At 35.4% G+C, this 23,862-nt stretch overlaps 1 protein-coding gene across 2 annotated transcripts in view; it reads right to left on the bottom strand.

The window, feature by feature from the left end:
- The window catches only part of CDK13 (cyclin dependent kinase 13), a 112,330-nt gene that overhangs the window by 52,714 nt on the left and 35,754 nt on the right, over positions 1 to 23,862 (bottom strand). For both annotated transcript variants that reach the window (XM_082662376.1, XM_082662377.1), the window contains exons 3-5: positions 23,218 to 23,388; positions 21,691 to 21,830; positions 19,434 to 19,604 (exon numbers count right to left, since the gene is read on the bottom strand). In XM_082662376.1, coding sequence (XP_082518502.1) covers positions 19,434 to 19,604; positions 21,691 to 21,830; positions 23,218 to 23,388 — 482 coding nt within the window. The remainder of the gene's footprint in view (positions 1 to 19,433; positions 19,605 to 21,690; positions 21,831 to 23,217; positions 23,389 to 23,862) is intronic.

Here is a 23,862-nt window from a genome sequence, read left to right as displayed (position 1 = left end):
AGAAGTCTAAAATACATTTTTAAATCTTTTGAAGTACATAAAAATAAAAACGCAATTTACCAAAGTACATGGGATACAGCAAAACTATTGCTTAGGGGAAAATTACAGCACTGAATACACGTATTAGAAAAGAAGACCTAAAATCAATAACCTATGCGTCCACTTTAGGAAACCATAAAAACAGCAAAGTAAGCAGAAGAGAATAATAAAAATTGTAACAGAAATCAGAGATATTGAAAATGGGAAATGAAGAGAAAAAAAAAAAAGTCAGTGAAACTGAAAACTGATTCTCTGAGAAGAATAATATAATTGGTAAGCCTCTAGCCAGGTTAACTAAGGAAAAAATTACTAATATCAGAAATGAAAGATGGGACATCACTATTGCTCCCCAAAGCATTAAAAGCATAGTAAAGGAATATATGAACAGCTCTATGCCGACAAATTTTATATTCTAGATGAAATGAACCAATAATTTGAAAGACACAATCTACCAAAACTCACACAATGAGAAACAGATAATCTGAATAGGCCCAAATCTATTAAAGGAAAGGATCAATAATAGCCTTCCAAAACAGAAAGCACTAGGCCCAGATGGCTTTACTGGTGAATTCCACCAGACATTTAAGGAAGAAATTGTACCAGTTCTCTACAATCTCTTCCAGAAAATACAAAGAGACAAAGACTACTTCCTAACTCATTCTATGAGGCCAGCATTACTCTTAATACCAAAACCAGACAACTGATCTTCAACAACAGAGCAAAGGCACTTTTGTACGAAAGGGAAAGTCTTCAACAAATGCTGCTTAACAAGCGGACACAGACATGCCAGGAAAAAAAAAATTCAAATCTAGATACAGACCTTACACATGTCACAAAAATTAACTCAAAATGGATCATAGACCTAAGGGCAAAATGCAAAACTAAAAAACTCCTGGAAGATAACAAGGAAGAAAACCCAGGTGATCTTGGGCTTGACAATGACACCAAAATCACAATCTGGAAAAAAGAAATGGTGTGCTTGTGAAAGAAGCTGGAGTTGATTAAAATTAAAAACTTCAGCTCTGCAAAAGACACCATTAAGAGAACGAAAAGACAAGCCAGACTGGAGAAAATCTTATAAAACACATCTGATAAAGGACTGGTATACAACATATACAAAGAAACCCTAAAACTCAACAATAAGAAAACAAAAAGCCCAATTAAAAAAATGAGCAAAAGATCTGAACAGATACATCACCAAAGAGAAGACACAGATGGCAAATAAGTATATGAAAAGATTATCAACATCATATTTCAATAGAGAATGGCAAATTAAAACAACCATGGGATACCATACATACTTATCAGAATGAAAAAATCCATAACAATGACAATGCCAAATGCTGGTGAGGATATGGAACAACAAACTCTCATTCATTGCTTGTGGGAATGCAAGATCATACAGCCACTTTTCAAGACACTTTGGAAGTTTCTTACAAAAGCAAACATACTCTTACCATACAATCCAGCAATCACACTCCTTGACATCTACCCAAAGAGGCTGAAAACTTATATTTACACCGAAACTTGCACATGAATGTTTATAGCTGCTTTATTCATAATTGTCAAAACTTGGAAGCAACCAAGATATCCCTCAGCAGGTGAATGGATAAATACACTGTGGTACATCCAGACAATGGAGTATTGATCAGCACTAAAAAGAAATTAGGTATGAAGCCATGAAAATCCATAAAGCAAACTTAAATGCATATTACTAAGTGAAAGAAGCAAATATGAAAAGCCTACATACTGTATGTTTCCAACTTTGATGATATTCTGGAAAAGGTAAAACTATGGAGACAGTTACAAAATGAAGTGTTTGCTGTGGTTGGGGGTGGGAGTGGGCAATGAATAGGCAGAACACAGGATTTTTAAGACAGTGAAAGTAGTGTGTGTGTGTGTGTGTGTGTGTGTGTGTGTGTGTGTGTGTGTTCCTGTCAGATTCTCTGTGGGGCTTTATATGCCTCTCGTCTTTATCCTTCTTTCTCTGTGTCCCCGTCTGTGTGTGTGTTCCTGTCAGATTCTCTGTGGGGCTTTATATGCCTCTCGTCTTTATCCCTCTTTCTCTGTGTCCCCGTCTGTGGGTCTATCAAACTGTGGGGGTTTTTTTTCTTTTTTTTTTTTTGCCGTACGCGGGCCTCTCACTGTTGTGGCCTCTCCTGTTGTGGAGCACAGGCCCCGGACGCGCAGGCTCAGCAGCCATGGCTCATGGGCCCAGCCGCTCCGCGGCATGTGGGATCTTCCCGGACCGGGGCACGAACCCGTGTCCCCTGCATCGGCAGGCGGACTCTCAACCACTGCGCCACCAGGGAAGCCCCAAACTGTGTTTTTGTTGGACTCTGTATCTCTGCTTGACTGACTGCCTGACTGACTCTCTCTCTCTCTCTCTCAGTTTATATACTTAAATATATATTTTTATTATTTCTATTTCCATTTTTGTGCATAGACAACGGTCTTGAAGGATATATAACAGGCTGTTAACCCTGGCTGGGTTGGGCAAAGTAGCAAGAGAAATGGGAAATTAATTGGTTTTCTTTTTGGCTGTGTTGGGTCTTCGTTTGGGCTTTCTCTAGTTGCGGGGAGCGGGGACTACTCTTTGTTGCGGTGCTCAAGGTGGTTGCTGCAGCAATAGCCCCTTCTTGCTCTCAGGCTCACACCTCACAAGTAAGAGGACCCCACTCAATACGTGAGATCTCAGGAAAAGTCTCAGCCTTGCGACAGAAAGACTGTAAGGCTCTAACTGGCCAGACCTGAACGACATGCATCTCGGGAGCTAGAAGTGAAGTCAGTTCCACAGTTACATGGACTAAAAAGAGAAAAAAGCTGGAACCTCAAAAACAAAAACAAAAAGCTCAAGGCTATTATATGAAGTAAATAGGAAGTAGGGTAAATTGGTGGTAGCAGACACCAAAACATGTCCAATACAATATCTACCCCAAAGTATGGCCAATATCAAGCTATATTCATGAAGCTGAGTTTTTCAACTTATATTAAATCTAGAACATAATGTAAAATTCCAATTCCTTTTTAGAAAACTCATGTAAAGCCAGAGACAAATAACAAAAAAGCTTTCTGAAGTACAAAAATCATTCAATTCCTGTTACTACCCCAAGTACCTGTAAAAATGGACAAATCTTATGAGTGTATAACAGTTGTTATTAGAAAATCCCTTTATACACTAAAATGACCCCAAATCCCCAAATCGGAAGTCCGGTACCTGAAAACCTAGAAGTGAAATGAACTTAAACCCTATTAACAAGTCCAATAATGGAAGACAAGTCAGTAAATAACTATTATGTTCACTAAAATAAAACACTAAAGTCAGAACATTAAAAAAAAGAGTATATCAATGCAACTTTCCACATCCTAAATTAAAAATGGTCAATAATTCCATTACCTTTATGACTCAGCATGTTTGGCTGCCAATTCCCACCTATCCTACAGATACAGACTAACTTAAATGAAAAAAAAAAAATGTGTGTAACCTTTACTTTGCTCAGCAGAGCAGGTATTTCTCAATCTTCTTACATAACACTCTAGTGTCTTCAGATTTCACGTAAAGCCAATGAATCGACCTCTGTATAACTCAGCTATCTCTTTCTTGCCAAATAAGCTCCTGAGTTCTGAAAGTGGTATTTTTCTTAGTTTCTTTCCTTTTTATGATATTCTAATTTGGGTACATTTTATGTTAAGTAGGTTCTTGGCAACCCTCCTGCTGGTGACTGGTTTACAGATATGCAGGCATAAGTACATCTTCAAAGAGCCATGGGAAGCCAGGATGTCTCTCACCAGATACGAACAACTGCCTCTCCAAGCCATACTACGGTGAGAATGAAACAGACAGTATGGATAGCATAACTTGGGTCTTTGGTGACATCCTTAAGCCATTGAACCAACTTACCCTAAAGCCTGCCCAATCTCTGGACCTCTTCCTATGAAAGCTAAGAGACTTCCACACAGTTTAAACCATTCCAATTGGATTTTCTGTTACTCTGCTGAAATCACTCTAATACAAGTGAGATGACTAATTTTATGTGTCAACTCAGCTGCACTATAGTACCCAGATGATTGGTCAAAACCAGTCTAGATGTTGTGTAAAGGTATTTTTAGATTTAATTAACATTTAAATCAGTAGACTTTGAGGAGAGCTCAAATGTGGGTGGGCTTCATCCAATCATTTGGAGTCTTAACAGAAAGGACTGAGGTCACTTACAGAAGAAGGAATTCTGCTCCAGACTGCCTTTGAACTCAAGACTGCAACATCAACTCCTGCCAGAATTTCCAGCTTGCCAGTAGGCCTTACAAATGACAGACTTGCCTGCCTCTACAATCATGTGACCCAATTCCTTAAAATCAATCTCTCTGTATATATGTATATACCCTAATGGTTTTACGTCTTGAAGCAATAAGCTCAACAGTTTTCCTTAAGTTTATTACATTTTAAAGAACAAAACTTTTTTTACAGATTTGATATATTAGTTGACAATAATAAATTGCACATATTCAGAAGGTATACTTTAAATAGTTTTCACACAGGTATACACTTGTGAGACTGTGGCTACAATTAAGATACTGAACACATCTATCACCCCAACAGGTTTCCTAGTACTCCCAGAATATATCTATCTGTAAAACAAAAATTGGAATAAACTTTATATATTCCTTTCTAAACTTTTTTCAGTTCATAATATAGAGGGTAAACAATTTTCCTTATTATCATTTAACTTTTACATAATTTTAATAGCTATATGGTATTCCACAGTAATAACATGCCATAATTCTGTTTAATAATCCTTTATTGTTAGATGGTTAAGTTGTTTCTAACATTTTGCAATAAGCAATAAGCAATGCTATGAAGAAGTCTCATAGCTACATCAATGTAAAGTCATGATTACTTCCTTATATACTTCTAAAAATAGAATTGCTAATTTACAAGACATTACCTTCTAAGAAATAATAATTATAATATCAACGTCAAATATGTACAGAGCATTTAGTATGTGCCACATACCCTACCATGCCCTTAAACACTCTCTGAAAGTTATACCAATTTTCACTCTCAAGCATTACATAAATATACCCATCTATGGTCTATACACTGACCAAGTTTTTTAAAAAATCCTTGCCCTTCGCCAAATAAACCTCAATGCAATTCCAGTCAAATCTCCACTGATAAGTTTTCACAGCTCATATCCATCTAAATGCATGAAAATATGCAAGATCTTCTCTTAAGGGGGGAGAGGAGAGGAGACCCTTACCTACAGAAATTAAAAGGTAATATAAGGTTGCAATAATTGAAACAAAGTGATATGGCAGCAGGACATGCAAAAGGGTCAGTAAAACAGGAGACCCCAGAACGTATGGGAACTTGATTAAAGACAGCATAAGAGAATAAAATAAAAACAATTTAAATATCTAAAATTTCTGAACTAGAAGAGAAGTTGAAAAAAATACAGAAAAACATTCTTGTAATTTTCCAAAAGGCTAAGCATCAGACAAACCACTTTCCCTCAAAAAGCCCCAAAACTGACAGAATGACCATATACAAGATTTAAATTAACAAAGAACATAGAAAAAGGGCAAGCAACAGAAAGGAGAAAAATTATCTATGATATGTGAAACACATGAAGCATTAATATCCATATTTTAATAAATCTCTCCAGTTGGTAAGAAAATGCCAAAGGAAGAGGCACTTCACAGAAGAAATGGAAAAAACATGAAAAAAAAATTTAACCTCACAAGTAATAATAAAAAAAAGTATTAATTTCTCTTATGAGTTGGACAAAAACTGTAAAATCAATAATGTACTTTGATTCAGTAAACTAGCCATTCACACAAAATTGTAATAGTATGTAAACTGGTATAAGCTTTCTTATAAGTTAATTGGGCTATAATTAGTAACATAAAAAAGAATTGTATCATTTAACCTAACAACTCCACTTTTAAGAATGTTATCTACAGGGCTTTCCTGGTGGCCCAGTGGTTAAGAATCTGTCTGCCAATGCAGGGGACACAGGTTTAATCCCTGGCCTGGGAAGATCCCACATACCGTGGAGCAACTAAGACCGTGCGCCACAACTACTGAGCCTGCACTCTAGACCCCACAAGCCACAACTACTGAAACCCATGTGCCTAGAGCCCGTGCTCCACAATGAGAAGTCATCACAGTGAGAAGCCCGCACACTGCAACGAAGAGTAGCCCCCACTCACCACAACTAGAGAAAGCCTGTGTGCAGCAACGAAGACCCAACAAAGCCAAAAATAAAAACAAATAAATTAATTTTTTAAAAAAAGAATGTATCTACAGAAAGACTCAAAGAAATACACACAGATTTACATTTAATGATGTTTGATAAAGCACTGTTAATAAAAGCTAAAAACCAATAACCTAAAGATCCATTTATGGGGAAAGTCTAGTAAAATAAAATATATCCAAATTACAAAACTACAGGGACTTCCTTGATGGTCCAGTGATTAAGAATCCGCCTTCCAATGCAGGGGACACGGGTTCGATCCCTGGTCAGGGAACTAAGACCCCACATGCCACTGGGCAACTAAGCCCACGCGCTCTAGAGCCCACGCACCACAACTAGAGAGAAGGCCCACAAGGCGCAACGGAGAGCCCACACGCCACAATGAAAGATCCCGCATGCCACAACTAAGACCTGATGCAGCCACATAAATAAATAAATATTTAAAATAAGTAAATAAATTCACATTAGAATTTTGAAAAAACAAACTAAAAAACACTATCTTGCTTTTTTAAAATGGTTGCATGATACACAAAATGTCTGTTTTACAGAACATTGCATATTATGTCCTCAACTCTGTAAAAATTAATGATTAAACAAGGTGTATACTTGTTTTTCACAAAAAAAAGTCTGAAAAGAAACTAAAGAAGAGGGAGCCGCTGGTGTCTCTTCATTGTTGGCCAAATGTCAGAGCATCTATGCATATGTCTCTCATCTACTCATTTATGTTTTTTATTTCTACATGTCCAGGGCTTTATTTCAACCAGATACGTTATTTTTATAATTCTAAAAAGTATCAGGTAAGAGAAGTTCTTTTAAAAACACTCCCAGTTTTTGACAGGTAAAAAATATGTTGTACTTAAATTATGTTTCCTTTAACTACAGTGAGGCTGAATATTTTTGCTAATATTTACTGGAAATTATCAGTTTTTTGTTCCTTGTTCATGTCCTTTTCTCAGCTATAAAGGAGGACTGTGCCTATGTATTAAAAAGGACATTTGTGCCACAGATATTTCTTTTTAACATGAGATATGCCTCTAAAGGAATGACACATGGCATAATACCCTCCAAATTCTAACATCTGATTTTTAACAAAATTCTACACACAAACTAAAAGAAATAAGAAATCTGAAGGTCTTACGTAGTAACTGCATGACAGATCAACTACTATATTAAGTCTCTTCTATAACATATCATATTAAGAGTGCTAGTACGTAGCACTCTAGAGTACTCTAGTACTCTAGTGCTAGGCTGACTTTATGGTAAGCATAAAGAATGGTAAACTACTACAGAGGTGAAAATACTTCACATATTATCTCATTTAAGCTTCACAATTACTCGAAAAGTATTATTATCTCCTTGTAACACACAAGGCATAGAGACGCTAAATAATTTGCCCATTATCACACACCTACGAAATGGCAAAAGTGAAACAATCCCCCAGCCTGAGTGTCCCATCCTCTTTATGCCATGAAGAAAAAGGTGTTATTCGCTTCCTCAGAGAGGGCTCAAAAACCATAGGGCGATATAACAGCTGTCTTTTATTTCAGTGCCCGAAATGGTAATGATGCCCTAAGTGGTGCTCTGCCACTTCCACCCCTCACCACCTGCCTTTCCCCACCACAGAATTTAGCAGAATTCTTTCTCCTTATTGATGGTCATAGCACTCTATGGCTTCTGCAACTGGCATCTGTCCTACTGTCTGATATTGAGTTTCACTCTTCTGACCTCCTTTTCGCTGCCTGGGTTTGATCAACCAATGAACTCACTTTTTAACTTCTGGTGGGTTAACCAATCAATCACAGCTAGTCAGACGTGACAAGTTTTTCACCCTTCTTGACAACTTTTAGAAACAGAGACTACTTCTAGGCTTTCAGGAAAATGTTTCTTTATTTTTAACTTCTGGGTCAGCACCATTCCTGATATATGATATCCACAAAATAGAATTTCACTAAAGAACTAAAACTGAAATATTCATTTCTCCCAAACATCCACCCTTTCTGCTTAATTATAAAAAATTATTATATAATTGATCTATTTCTGCCCTCACAATCAATCTACCACCAAGCTATAATAACAGTAAACTTTACTGTGTGCTTACTATGTGCAATATTCTAACCTAAGTGCTTCACACAGTTTATCTCATTTGATACAACAAACCTATGAGTTAGGTACTGTTATTCCATTTTCCAGATGAGGAAAACAGAGAGTACGTAATAGTGGAAGAAGCAAGAATTCCAACTATACTCTTAACCATTATACATAGTTCCCATTACTATTACCTTATAACATCTGCCCCAAAATAACATATTTCTTGTTCAGCTATTCAGGAAATATTGGCAGGGAAAAGGAACCCCCCTCCCCCTTCCATCTCCACTTACCCCTTACCTACTTCCCTACAGATTCCTTTTAAACTCCTGACAATCCTTTCACCATAGATCGTATCTCCCGACAGGCACCTACACATTCTGACCTATGTTCTTTACCTCTAAATTTCAACACATGATGCTAACTCTGTATTTCCTTGTAACCCAAAGGAGGAAGTCATTACTAGTTAAGATTTTAATTTTTTTCCTTTAAAAGCATTATTTGCTATATTTTATTGATGTAACTAAAGCACCTTCCTATAACTTTTACTGATCATGCAAAATTCACAATCATGAAAGGTTCATTTAGTTATTCTGGAACACACTACAATCTGTTTCATAAATATTTTTCTCCTCAATTCAACTCAACAAACACTTTTTGATCAGTAACCTAAGAAACACATGGAGAGCAAGAAAACCAGATGGCAGGATAGTTTTTATGTAAATCACTCAAAAGATGAACATTTGTACTAAGTAAAAAAAAAACATTTAAAATCAATTAAGAAAAACACTGATACTCTAATTTAAAAATGGGCAGAGGACACAAAAAGGTAATATATGGATAAAGAAATATAAATGGCACAGAAAACAGTTTTCTACACAGAAAACTGTTCAGTCAACCTGCATAGTAATAAAAATAATTACTAAAAAGACTGAATACTATTTTTACTTATCAGATTGCCAAAGATCAAATAAAATCACTATAAACATTGGTCAAAACAATATTTTTTTTTTTTGGAAAAAAGTGGAAGTTAATATTTTGGTTCCTCTGCATAGTATTTAAGGTCAAACATCATTTTTGGTCCTAACCTACCTTTCCAGCCTCATCTTCTATAAAAGACCCTGTCCCTCCCCACAATACTTACCCCTCTCAATTTATATAGCATTTTTATCAAAATTCTTGGGAGCTAGTTGGGGTTTTCTTGTCCTAAGTAACATCTTTAATGTATTCATAGTCATCCAACCATCACCACAATGAATTTTGAAAATTTTCATCACCTCATAACAATTTCATACCCAATTAGCAGTCACTCTCCATTTCCAAGCTCCTCCCCAAGTCTCCTACAACCACCAATCTACTTTCTATCTCTCTCGATTTGCCAATTCTGGACATCTTATATAAACAGAATCATACATCATCTTTTGTAACTGGCTTCTTTCACTTGGCATAGTATTTTTAAGGTTCATCCATGTTGCAGCATATATCAATCAGTATTTCATTTTTAAAAATCGTGGTAAAATAAAAATAAAATCTACCATCTTAACTATGTTTAAATGTACAGTTTAGTGGCATTAAGCTTATTTACACTGTTGTGCAACCATCACCACCATCTATTTCCAGAATTCTTTTCATCTTGCAAAAATGAAATTCTGCAACCATTAAACAATAAATACCTCCCCATTCTCACCTCCCTCCCTGGTAACCACCATTCAACTTTCTGTCTCTATGAATCTGACTACCTCAGGTACCTCACAGAAGTGAAATCACACAATACTGGTCCTTTTGTGACTGGCTTATTTCACTTAGCATAATGTCCTCAAGCTTCATCCGTGTTGTAGCATATGTCAGAATCCTCTCCCTAAGACTGAATAATACTTTATTACATATAAATATTTTGCTTATCAATACATGAATCCAAGGACACTTGGGTTGCTTTCCCCTTTTCGGGTACTGTGAATAATGCTGCTATAAACATGGGGTACAAAATCTCTTGAAGATGCTGCTTTCAATTCTTTTGAGTATAAACCCAAAGGTGGAAATGCTGGATCATATGGTATTGTAATTCTATTTTTTGAGGAATCACCGTTATCATTTTCCATAGCAGCTTTACTGTTGCAGATTCCCACTGGCAAAGAACAAGGGTTCCAACTTCTCCACATCTTGTCACTTGTTATTTTCTGTTTTTATTTTCTGTTGTTTTTATTTTTACTTTTGTGATAATAGCCTAAATTTTTTTTGTGTGTGGGGCTGCACTGGGTCTTTGTTGTTGCACATGGGTTTTGTCTAGTTGCAGCGAGCAGGGGCTACTCTTCGTTGCAGTGCGCAGGCTTCTCACTGTGGTGGCTTCTCTTGTTGCGGAGCATGGGCTCCAGGCACGCGGGTTTCAGTACTTGTGGCATGCGGGCTTCAGTAGTTGTGGCTCACGGGCTCTAGAGCGCAGGCTCAGTAGTTGTGACACACGGGCTTAGTTGCTCTGCGGCATGTGGGATCTTCCCGGACCAGGTCTCGAACCCGTGTCTGCTGCATTGGCAGGCGGATTCTTAACCACTGCACCACCAGGGAAGCCCAAGATTGTAGTTTAGATCACTGTGATATGGGATTATATATAAACAAGATTGGCCATGAGTTGATAATTGTTAAAGGTGGGCAGTGGGTACATGGAATGTTATTTCATTATACCATTTTTAAATTTATGTATATGTTTGATATTTTACAGACTTTTAAAATTACATAAAGCAAATAAACCTTTTTCTGCAAAAACCAATGTTGGAATTTTCATACGAGTTGCACTGAATCTGTAGATCACTTTGAGTAGTAGTGATACCTTAACACTATTAAGTCTTCTAATCCATAAACACAAATATCTGTAATTTATTGGTGTCATCCTTAACTTCTTGTTTTGTAATTTTCAGTGTACAATACTTTCATTTCCTTGATTAACTTATTCCAAAGTATTTTATTATTTTTGATGCTATTGTAAATGGAAGTTTTCTTCATTTCTTATTCAGATTTTTCACTGTTAAGAGTATAGAAACGCAACTGATTTTTGCATGTTAATTTTGTTTCCTGCTACTTTGCTGAATTCATTTATTAATTCTAACTTTGTGTGTGTGTATGTGAAATCTTTAGGGTTTTTTACGCATAAGACCATTCTGTCTATGAACAGACGTAATTTTATTTCTTCCTTTCTAATCTGGGCATCTATTCTTTGTCTTGCTTATTTGCTCTGAGTAGGACTTCCAGCACTATTGTGAACAGAAGCAACAAAAGCAGGTACAGGTATCCCCCATTTCTGGAAAGTCTGCTTTATGCCACTTTGCTTTTATGACAGACCTACATCAGTATCTGTTTTCGCTAATCAAAAGAAATCAGAGGAATTTTGCTTTTACAAAAGAAAGGTAAAAAGCAAAAATAGCATTCAGTGTTGATTTTGCAGTGAGCTGTTATAGAGGCAGCATGTACCCTAAGCAGTGAGAGTGGCACTACCAAGCCCCCTCCCTGGCAACTACACTCAGCATCAAGCCATCATAACTTTGAACTGTGTCTGTGAGCACCTGTGCTTTATTTCAATTTATTTTGTGATTCCATTAGCAAGATGTGTCCTAAGGTAATTGCTTCTTCCCTTTATGCCATTTGAGCTTACAAAGGGTTTCACAAGAACACTCTACTTTCGGATAGCTTGGGAAAACTATATCCTTGTCTTCTACCTGACTTTAGAAAAGTTTTTAGTCTTTCACCACTGAGTATGATGTTATTAGCTGTGGACTTTTCACATATGGTCTTTAATATGTTGATGCAGTTTCCTTCTATTCCCAGTTTGTTGAGTGTTTTTATCATGAAAGTGTGTTAAACTTTGTCAAATGCTCTACTGAGATCATCATGTAGATTTTCCCCCTTCACTGTAATAAAGTAGTGTATTACACTGATTGATTTTCATATATTGAATCATCTTTGCATTCCAGGAATAAATCTCACTTGGTCATAATGTATAATCCTTTTAATACACTGCTGAATTTAGTCTGCTGAATAGTCATCAGAAAAATTATTGGTCTATAGATTTCTTGTCTTGTAGTCTTTGCCTAGGTTTGGTACCAGAGTAATGCTGGCCTTACAGAATGAGTTTGAAGTGTTTTGGAATAGTCTGGAGAGGACTGGTGTTAATTCTTCATTAAAAGTTTGGTAGAATTCACCAGTAAGACCATCTGGTACTGGGCTTTTTTTTGTTGGAGATTTTTTATTACAGAGTCATCTCTTTACTGGTCTGTTCAGATTTTCTATTTCTACATGATTCTTGGTAGGTTGTGTGTCTTTACAAATGTGTCCAGTTCATCTAAGTTATCCAATTTGTTGGTGTAAGTACTTCAATCCTTTTAGTGGCAGAATAATATTCAACTGTATGAATATACCAGATTTTGTTTATCTATTCATCAACTGATTGACATTTGGGTTGTTTACACTTTGGGACTACTGTGAATTATCCTGCTATGAACATTGGTATCAAGTTTTTGTGTGGACATGTTTCTATTTCTCTTGGATATATCCTTAAGAGTAGAAGTTCTAGGTCGCATGGTATCTACACATAACATTTTGAGGAAATGTCAGGCTGTTTTCCAAAGTAGCTGTACCATTTTTTACAATCTCACCAGTAATGTATGAGTCTTCCAATCTCTCCACATCTTCCCCAACACTTGTTAATACTTCTCCTTTTTATTATGGCCATCTGACAGTGTGTATAAGATGGTATCTCATTGCAGTTTTGATCTGCATTTCCCTAATGACTATGATACTGAACATCTTTTCATATGCTTATTGGCCATTTGTATATCTTCTTTGGAAAAATGTCTTTTGAGATCCTTTGCTTACTTCTTAAACAGGCTATCTTTTTTATTATATAGTTGTAAGAGTTCTTCATATATTATAGAGACAAGCCCCTTAGATACATGATTTATAAATATTTTCTCCCATTCTGAGTTGTCTTTTCACTTTCCCAACGGTGTCCACCAAAACACAAAAGTTTTAAATTTTGATGAAGTCCAATATATCTATTTTTTTCCTATAGTTTCTGCTTTTTTTGTCATAACTAAGAAGGCTTTGGAGGGACTTCCCTGGTGGTCCTGTGGTTAAGACACCACACTCCCAATATAGGGGGCCTGAGTTCAATCCTTGGTCAGGGAACTAGATCCCGCATGCCACAACTAAGAGCCCACATGTCGCAACTAGAAGATCCCACATGCCACAACTAAGACCCGGCGCAGCCAAATAAATAATAAAATTAAAAAATAAATATTTTCAAAAAGAAGAAAAAAAAAGGCGGCTTTGGCTAATCCAACATCATGAAAATTTACTCCTACATTTTCTTCTAAGAGTTTTGTGATTTTAGCTCTTATATTTAGATCGTTGATCCATTTTAGTTAATTACTGTGTATGTGAGAAAGGGATCCAATTTCATTCTTTTGCATGTGTATATCCACTTGACCCAGCATTGATTGTTGAAAAGCCTGTTCTTTTCCACTGACTTGTGCTGGTATCTTCATCAAAAATAAACTGACCATAAATATGAGGGTTGGTTTCTAAGCCCTCAATTCTATTCCACTGATCTAAATGTTTTCCTAAAGCCAGTACCACACAGTCTTGATCATTCTAGTTTTGTAGTAAGATTTGAGAACACTATGTGTGAGTCCTCCAATTTTGTTTTTCTAAATTTTTTTGACAATTTTACCTCTTGAATTTTCATATGAATCTTAAGATCAGCTTGTCAGTTTCTGAAAAGAAGCTAGCTGGGATTCTGTGAGAGACTGCATTGAATATGTAGATCAATTTGGGGAATAGTATGCATCTGATCCATGAATCTGTAATGTCTTTCCATTTATTTAGGTTTTCTTTAATTTTTTTTCAATGATATTTTGTAGCTTTCAAGGTACAAAGCCTTACACTTCTTTTGTCAATTTACTCCTAGATATTTTATTCTTTTTAATGCTATTATAAATTAAAGTCTTCTTAATTTCACTTTAGATTGTTCACTGCTAGTGTACAGAACTACAACAGATTTATGTATATTGATTTTGTATCCTGCCACCTTGCTGAACTCATTTATTAGTTCTAAGAGTTTTTTAGTGGATTACATAGAATTTTCTATATTGTGTGTATGTGTACACACACACAGACACACACACAAACTGATTAGAGATAGTTTTACTTCTTCCTTTCCAATTGGTTACCTTTTATTTCATTTTCTTACCTTATTTCCCTGGCAATGTTGAACAGAAGTGGCAAAAGCAGACATCCTTATTTTTCATAGTGGCCCTTTAACAAGTTGAGGCAGTTCCCTTCTATTCCTAGACTGTTCTATTCCTGCTCTACATTTGAGAGTGTAAACCGGCGCATCCCTTCTAGAAAACAACTTGGTAATATGTGTTAAGAAATTGCAAAGTTCAAATCCTTTGACCTAATAATCCCATTTCTATAATCAATTTAAGGGAATAATCAGATGTGAGTAAAAGTTTTATGCAGAAGGACATATTCTAGGAAGGAAATCTGGTTTCAATGTCTATGGACTCACTGACTGCTAGGATTATATATGCTCATTATACAGGACCTTTATCACTCACTACTTCACTCACTACTTCATTTCTCACCAAACCTATAATTCAGAATTGGTTAGGACTTTTTCTAGCAGATAAAGTCCCTTGTCTGGTTAAAGGTATACGAATAGCTACAAATCACTGCTAGAATTTCCCAGTATAACACTTCAATACAGAAAACAGTAGTTGAAATGCCTGAAAGAACCTAAATATGCAACAATGGAGGAATGAAATATGGTCCATCCAAGTGACATATTATTCCAATAAAAAAGCATGTTATTAATGAAAGAAGCAGAACCTCAGCTTGGGAATAAATAATCATAAATATGAGAGAAGACACATTAGGAAAAATATAGAAAATTTTAATAGTGATAATATCTGGGTCATTTTATTATCCAAATTTATAACAATAAACATCACTTTTATAATCAAAAGAAAGTCTAACATTTTTCTTTCTCCTTCCCTGCCCCACTCAAAAAAAGTTACTAATTCTAAATAATAGTACTACTGCACAAAAAGAGGGTATAGGATCTTAAAACTATGCATCCCTGGCCTAGAGCCTTAACTGGAAACTTCACATAAAATATCAGATACAAATAAATTGTACAACTGAGACTAAGTTTTATCTTTTACATGACAAAATGAATAACATAATATAGGCAGCCCCCAGTATACAAAAAATTTAAACTTACAAGTGACTTTCCATCCTGCCTCAACATGCTGCTGGAGGCCCCACCATCACAGGAAAATTTTATCTTTAATAAAATAACCTGCAAGTTCATTTCGTTTTTAAGGTAGGAAAAAAAAAAAAGAAGACACAGTACACAGTTGGTAGGTACAGACTCCTTAACAAAGTTCTCTTGCTTATTTGGTAGATTCCACAGCCTGCATTAAATTTTTTCTCTTTTTTTTGAAACTCAACACCTACAACTGAAATCCTGGCAATTACAGATTAACAAGAGTTAACAATAAGGGAAAACTTCTGGGCAGAAAAAAGCCTGTCATTCATATATTAGTCTGGTTTAGTTCTAGCAAGTACTGATCCACCTGGTTCCCAGAAACTCGGTTGAGTCGGGGACCAGAATTTTTTTTTTACCTTGTGTATCTCAAGCACTATTTATTAGAACTTGCTGATTTGATGAAAACGTTCCAGCTGCACTATCCAAAATGCAGTCAGTAGTAATGTATAACTACAGAGCTCCTGAAATGTGGCTAATGCAACTAAGGAACTGAACTTTTAATTTTATTTAATTTTAATTAATTTAAATTTAAATAAACATATTGCCTAGTGGCTACTGTATTGGCCAGCCCAAGTCTAGAACTGGCACAATAAACATGTACGGAAAGAACGAACAAATCGATCAACAATGCTCTCATCACAAAACCCACAAAATATTAGCAGTTCTATATTATGGGAATGAATTCAGATTTTTAAGAAAATGAGGCAGGGAAGATAATTTTGAAGCAAGACTTTTTTTTTTAGGGGATATGCCAATTTTTCATTGCCTCATAAAACACCTTATGACAATTATGAATTAGAATGGCCTCCTCCCTACTTATCCAAATAGCACCCATCTTTAACTTTCTATCTACTCCACAGAACATTCTCACCTTTGTATTTCATTCATTCATTTATTCAAAATTTAATGATAACCTACTGTGTGCTGCACACTATGAACACAAAGTAGAATAAAACTCAGTCTCTGTCCTCAGGCAGGCACTTCAATAGGAATAAGAGATAAAAACATAATGACTAAGTTGAAATAGAAAATATCGTTATAGAACTGTGTATAACATGGAATGCAAGCATAGGGGAGCACCATGTGAGAATCAAGAGACTACAGAGAAAGTGACATTTAAGACTGCCTCCCTCAACCATATAATGACACTCTACCATAAGCATTACTATAGAAAACTGTTTTATTGATATTTAGAAAAATTCCAAATTAAAAGATTACTCAAATTCCCTCATTAAACAAACACTAGTATTGAGAGCATTACAGCTAACTTAATTTGTACAAAGTAATTTTAATACTGGTTTTCGTTACCCAGGATATTATGTTAATTTTAAGTACCAAAATACTATTTTGTTGTAGTGATACCATTATTTCAGTGTTTGTTTTTCATCTGAGTACTAAATATTTACATTTTGATATGGAGATCAATGACTAACATTTTACTTTATACTGCATATAACTGCCAAACAAAAAGTGTCCTCTACCCAGAGAATTATAAACTGCATTAAAATTTTTCATTGAATATTATTACATTCATTCAGAAATCATTTTTCTGTAAATTCATAATCCTCAGTGGAAAGAAGAAAATAACAAAGCAAAGCTTCTGTTGCAAAATAATTAACAGTCTAGTTCAAAGACCTTATGAACAGGGAAGTATGAACACAAGACTACTGAAATTAATACAAGTAACTGCATCCCACGCAGAAACTAAAGACCTAGAGGTATAGGAAATGTTTTCTTATACCTCACACTAACAATAAAAAGACTGAGAAACAGACAAAATAGTTCAAAGATTCCCTCAAAGAGAGTAAAAAGAAATGCAACTGCTTGAAGATGAAAACATTAGGAAAAAAATTTAGAATTAGTTTGTCTGTCTCGCCTGCATTCCCTCGATTATTTCAGAGGAAGCTCCTTCAGCATCTATAGGTTTCTGCACAAAAATATACCCATGGTGAAACCACTTAACCATGTTTTCTTAAGGCCACTGTGGTGGAAAGTGGGAAGATTGGTCAGGTAAGACCTCACTAATGAATAAAGCAACATTCAGGCAGAGAGCTAGAGAACGAGAAATTTGCCTTTTAAATCGTGCACACGCGTGCGTGCGTGTGTGTGTGTGTGTGTGTGTGTGTTGGGGCTGGAGAGGTGTATGCCCGGTGTAAAGAAAGGCTTCAGGGCAGAGAAGTGCACTGGCATATCTGATGACTCAAACGAGCGATATGAATGGAGTTTGGTGAGCAATGAGAAAAACTGGATTGGGGTTGAGGTTGGAGAAATAAACAGGGATATGATCACACAGATCACGAAAACAGAGGTCTAGGGTATGTGGAGGAAAAGCAACTATATTAATTTGGCTATAGAACAAGATTAATGAAAAACAGTATTTGCACACCACCCTCATGCATAAAATCTTAATTTAATTCTCACTACACAGTAAGAGAAATAATGTTTCCCTTTAATGGGTAAAGAAATAACAGGCTCAGAAGGGCTAAAGGCCTTGCTGAAAAGCTAAGTCTCTAACCCCAGACATTCTAACCCAAGTCAAACAGGTAACCTTTCTACTACACAATAAGAAGTAGTGAAAAATAACATGAAAAAGACAAACCCAGTTCAAAGTCAGACTAAGAAATATGGGCTTTATTGTGGGAAAAAAACTAATGGAAGTTATATCAATTAAAAAGATGATTCTGATGATCTCCATAGAGCATACAGAATACTTTCAAACAGAGGTTCCTTCATAAAAAATGGTTACCATACATAACAACAATCATTTTTCTACTGTGTTCCCCAGAAGAATAAGATGGTGGATGTGTATAGCTGGGGATGGGAGGAGGCTAAGTACCATGTTCAATCAGAACATACCTACTTTTTAATCTGTTTTATGTTAGATTTAGTTTCAAAAAGAATTCTGCTCTTTGAAAACCACTGACTATAAGGGAGTCAACCTTAGTTCCAAAATCTTACTCTAAAGATCTAAAACCTGCTGGAGGTAGAGCATTTCTTTCACCCATCAAATACCCTATGTTAGCTACTTTAAAAAGCACACTAATTTCTTTTCAGCTTTTTTTTGCTAAAAGCCAACAATATACCACTATAGATTATCAAAAGCAATTTCAGGTTAACATTTTTGCCGCCATACTTTTAGAAATAATACATATGCCTACCACAAAGTTTCCTTGTATGTTGAGACATTATAACATTAAAAATGTAAGGTAAATATATTCTAATACTACTATAAACTGCTTCTCAATCACTAAAAAATAAAGACTAAAAATTATATATTGAGGTCCCCCCAAAAAAATATTGCTAGTGAATATTTCATCTGTAATACCAATAAGTATGATGTTACCTAGGAGGATGGAAGGTGGAGCGAGGGATGGATTGGGAATTTGGGATTAGCAGATGCAAACTATTACAAATATAATGGATAAACAACAAGGTCCTACTTTATAGCACAGGGAACTATATTCAATATCCTGTGATAAACCATAATGGAAAAGAATATGAAAAAGAATATATATACGTAAAACTGAATCACTTCGCTGTACAGCAGAAATTAATACAATATTGTAAATCAACTATAGTTTAATAAAATAAATTAAAAAAAAATTTTAATAGAGTTTGATATTAAGGCAATATTTTTAATGTACCTAATAAATCCTCAAATGGTCAATATCAAAATCTGTAAGTTAGCAAAATCATGAATACACAGAATTGGTTATGTAAATATGCACACATACCTTTATCCTTCTTAAAATCCAAAGCATCTTCTTTATCGGTCACTATTTCCTTCATATTGATAATACTCTGGTGGGTAAGCTGCCGGAGAATTTTAATTTCTCGAATTGCTGTAATGGGAAAGCCTTCCTTTTCATTATCCAGGCGTACTTTTTTTAAGGCTACCATTTCTCCTATTAGAAAAGTAAATAAAATCAGGTTACCAGCTGACAAAACTAAGTAACATTTAAAATTTTTATTTTATTTTTTAATATTATTTTTATTTTTTCTTTTCAGCTGCACCAGATAGTTTGTGGGAATCTTAGTTCCCTGACCACGGATCAAATCCATGCCCCCTGCAGTACAAGCGTGGAGTACTAATCACTGGACCAGCAGGGAATTCCCTAAATTTTTATTTTAATTCATAATTTCAGTTCCTACCTCTTGAAATTACAAACCACAAAATATATTTTAGTTTCCAATATACCAAATTATAATATTTATGGTTCAAAAAGTCTCTGGTTAAATAAATGAAGGGATATTTATCAAACTACGGAATATTATACAACTGTTAAAAAGGATAAAGTAGGTCTATATGCACTGTTATTTTACACTAAGATATATTAAATGAAAAAAGCTAGATAACAAAGAGTAGATATATTACACTGCCATTTTTTAAAAAGTGAAGAGGGGAGGCTAAATATACCTAATATGCTTATACATGCATAAAATCTCTCTGAACAGATGAGAAAACTCTGGACATTGTGCAGATAAGAAAATATGCTCAGATCTATTCCTGTCCAAAGATGCCCAGTTACCCAGTAGTAAAACTGGGATTCAAAATCTGGTTTAGCTCTCTCAAAACTATGTGCTCTTCCCACAACACTAAATGGCCTCATAATTTACATATGAGTGAGTTTTGTATCAGATAATCTAAATATTGAAACACACACAAATCCTATTATAAGAAAAAATTCACTGTAACAGAAGTTTGTTCATTCCACTTCTTTGTAGGGGAAAAAGAAGGAATTCTGTACTTACAAATTTTCCAAAGGAAGGACGTTTTTCCTTTTAATCATTAAAAATTACTTGATTTTTTAATAGAAATCTAAAATGTATGATTCCTTGTTTTATAATCTCTTTTGATAATGCAGAATCATGATAAATATTACTTTACTGCTGCATGCTATAACTGCCTTCAGAGTTTCTATGCATAAGGTAGCCTCGCTTATACTAAGTGCCCTCAAACACCTATGCTATTTTATCTATTGGTTTACTTCAACAAGAAATTATAAATAAAGATTAAACACTGACTCTAAGCACCATTTATTAGTAAAATACATGGTGTCTAACACAGTTACTTTTTCCTCTGCCCCAAGGCCTTTTAAAACTTTCTCTCAGGGGACTTCCCTGGTGGCCCAGTGGTTAAGAATCAGCCTTCCGGGGCTTCCCTGGTGGCACAGTGGTTAAGAATCCCCCTGCCAATGCAGGGGACATGGGTTCGAGCCCTGCTCTGGGAAGATGCCACATGCCACGGAGCAACTAAGTCCATGCACCACAACTACTGAGCCTGCGCTCTAGGACCCGCGAGCCACGACTCCTGAAGCCCGCGCGCCTACAGCCCATGCTCCGCAACAAGAGAAGGCACCGCAATAAGAAGCCCGCGCACCACAACGAAGAGTAGCCCCTCTCGTTGCAACTAGAGAAAGCCCGCGCGCAGCAACCAAGACCCAATGCAGCCAAAAATAAATAAATAAAATAAATAAATTTATTAAATACAAAAAAAAAAGGAGGAGAATCGGTCTTCCAATTGGGGAACTAAGATCCCACATGCCATGGGGCAACTGAGCCGGCATGCCCCAACTACTGAGCCTGTGTGCTCTGGAGCCCGCACACCACAACTAGAGAGCCCGTGTGCCGCAACTACTGAGCTCACACGCTCTGGAGCCTGCGCGCCACAACCAGAGACAAGCCTGCATGCCGCAACAAAGAGCCCACGCGCCACAATGAAAGATCCCATATGCCGCAACGAAGATCCCAATGCAGCCAAAAAAAAAACAAAACAAAAAACCATGTATGTATATACACCCCATTACATGTACTCATTATCTTACATAAGTGCATACATAAAATGAAACAAAAAACAAGATGAAACAATACCATGATAAATTCAAATTTAACTTTTTTTTTCTGAAAATTCCTCAAGTTATACATTAGAAGAGAAACATGAATTAAGCACATTCCATAGGCCCAAAGATCCAAAGCATTTGGCATTCTTACCAGTGTCTTTATCCCTGGCCTTGTAAACTTGTCCATAGGTACCTTCTCCAATAATCCCGATGATATCAAATTTATCCACGCAGCGTTTTCCCCAGTCAATGTCTTTTTCTTTGATTTCACCATAGCGAGGCCCACATATTCTATCAAATATAGTTCTGAAGTTTTTATATACAATCAAGCAAAGTGAATAAACTGTTTAATACTCAATATCCACCCTCCATACCCAATCTTAAACCATTTATTTCCCCTCACCCTTGCATACTTGTGATCATCTAAGACAGGCAACACTGTGAGGTGGTATTATAAATTATCTTGAAAGTCAAGGTATTTCTCCATACTGACTCTCCTTCTGTAGACTAACACTTAAAGTGGGAAAGAGAAGTAATGAAGTTTGTATGAAGGACTTTCAGAAATACAATATAATTTTTCAGTGAGGGGACAAAACCAACACCAGTTCAAAGATTCAAAGTTCTCTAAACAACCTCCAGAGTATTTTTTCATTCATTGACAATGTGTATATATTTATCTGCTTTCAAAAACCAGAAGTTTAATAATGAACATTACCAAAAATCTAACCATAAAGCGTATTGACAAATTTAGACTTATGGCTAGATAAAATTATCTTAAAAATGGAAGCACCAGAAAGATTTTCAGTCTAAGAGAATATAAAAATATTAATATTATCAACCCTTAGGAATCTACACTTTAAGTATGTATTATATATAACAAATATTTTATATTCTTCAAAAAGAATGTAATTTTGTAGTATCTTAATATTCTGGCAGGTAAGAGAATTTAAGTAAAGGAATAAAGGTACAATACTCAAGGAGAGACTCTTAAAGTTTTCTAGCTTTCTACTCCACACTAGAAAATCACCTCATATTCTTATACTAGACACTACCTGAAACAGCAATTCTAAAATCAGATCTAACTCAAAGTCTTACTTACACTTTCCCTTGGTTAAGCAGAAATAAAAAAAGGAATCATCATTCTCCCTCTGCCCTTAACTGATGAACAGGTTTCAAGGGAAAGAGTTATCTCTAGGCACTTACTTGCAGCTAATTTAGGATATAGATTTCAAACCTTCTTCCACTCCACCTCTTGCAAAATCAAGAATGCATTTAGTTATGGGAGCAAATAAAAGCAAAGGAAAACATAGCAGCTTGCCCATTACTAATTTTGTCTGGGCTCACTGAATGCTGATTTCCACCTTGCCCAATTTCAATATTTGTTTTTTAAATATCTTAATTATAGAAATTTTCTTCAACATATATAATATCCCAAGAAATTAATACATTACAAACTGAGAGGGAAAATTTAATTTGGTATTATGAGTCATTTTGAATAAGTACTCAGGCAATTAGGAAAAAAAACTTTTTTCAAAGCTCCAATAAAAGTTATTCATATACTTAAGTTGAAAGAATACACTTTTTATTATTTTAAATCTTAATTTTGGACTTTATAATTTTATGATGATCCAGAATCATCTCTGGCCAATTTAAGAGCAGGTAGAAAGCAAGCACATACTTAGGCCTCCTTTTACTATGTAACTGTGTTGCTGTTTTCTTTTCCTCTGGACTCTTTGAGAGATCATCTCCTCCTGGTAGCTCAGGGGGCAGTGGTAAATCAGCAAGTAAACATCGTAGTTTCTTTTCTACTTCTTTTTTAACTGCTTTTACTGAAATATTTCCTCGTAAGCTAAAAAGAAAGGAGTCAGACAAATAAAACACAAAAATTTATTTCATTGAGAAATAAAAATGCATTTATATAGCACACAATGGCAAAGGCTAAACCGAGTTTCTTTACTTTCCAGCTAAAATAATATACTATATTCAACTGCAAAAATATAAAATTTGGGGGCAAAAATGATACAGAATTAGATAAAAACTAAGGAAATCTGAACAAAGTATGGACTTTAGTTACTAATAATGTATCAATATTGGTTCATTAATTGTAACAAATGTACCATACTAATAATGCTAGATGTTAATAATGAAGAAACTGAGTGGAGGGTATATGGGAACCCTCTGTAATATCATTATAACTTTTTTGTAAATCTAAAACTGTTCTAAAAAATAGGCTATTTTTTAAAAAGATATAGAATTACTATAAAACTGTAAATTAAAACTGAAAGTCAACTAGTCATGCTTTATGGGAAAATTCATTAGTTTT

This window comes from Grampus griseus, assembly GCF_964374135.1.
Source record: "Grampus griseus genome assembly, chromosome: 9".
In the NCBI taxonomy this organism is placed as follows: domain Eukaryota; kingdom Metazoa; phylum Chordata; class Mammalia; order Artiodactyla; family Delphinidae; genus Grampus; species Grampus griseus.
This window is presented reverse-complemented; position numbering and strand designations above follow the sequence as displayed.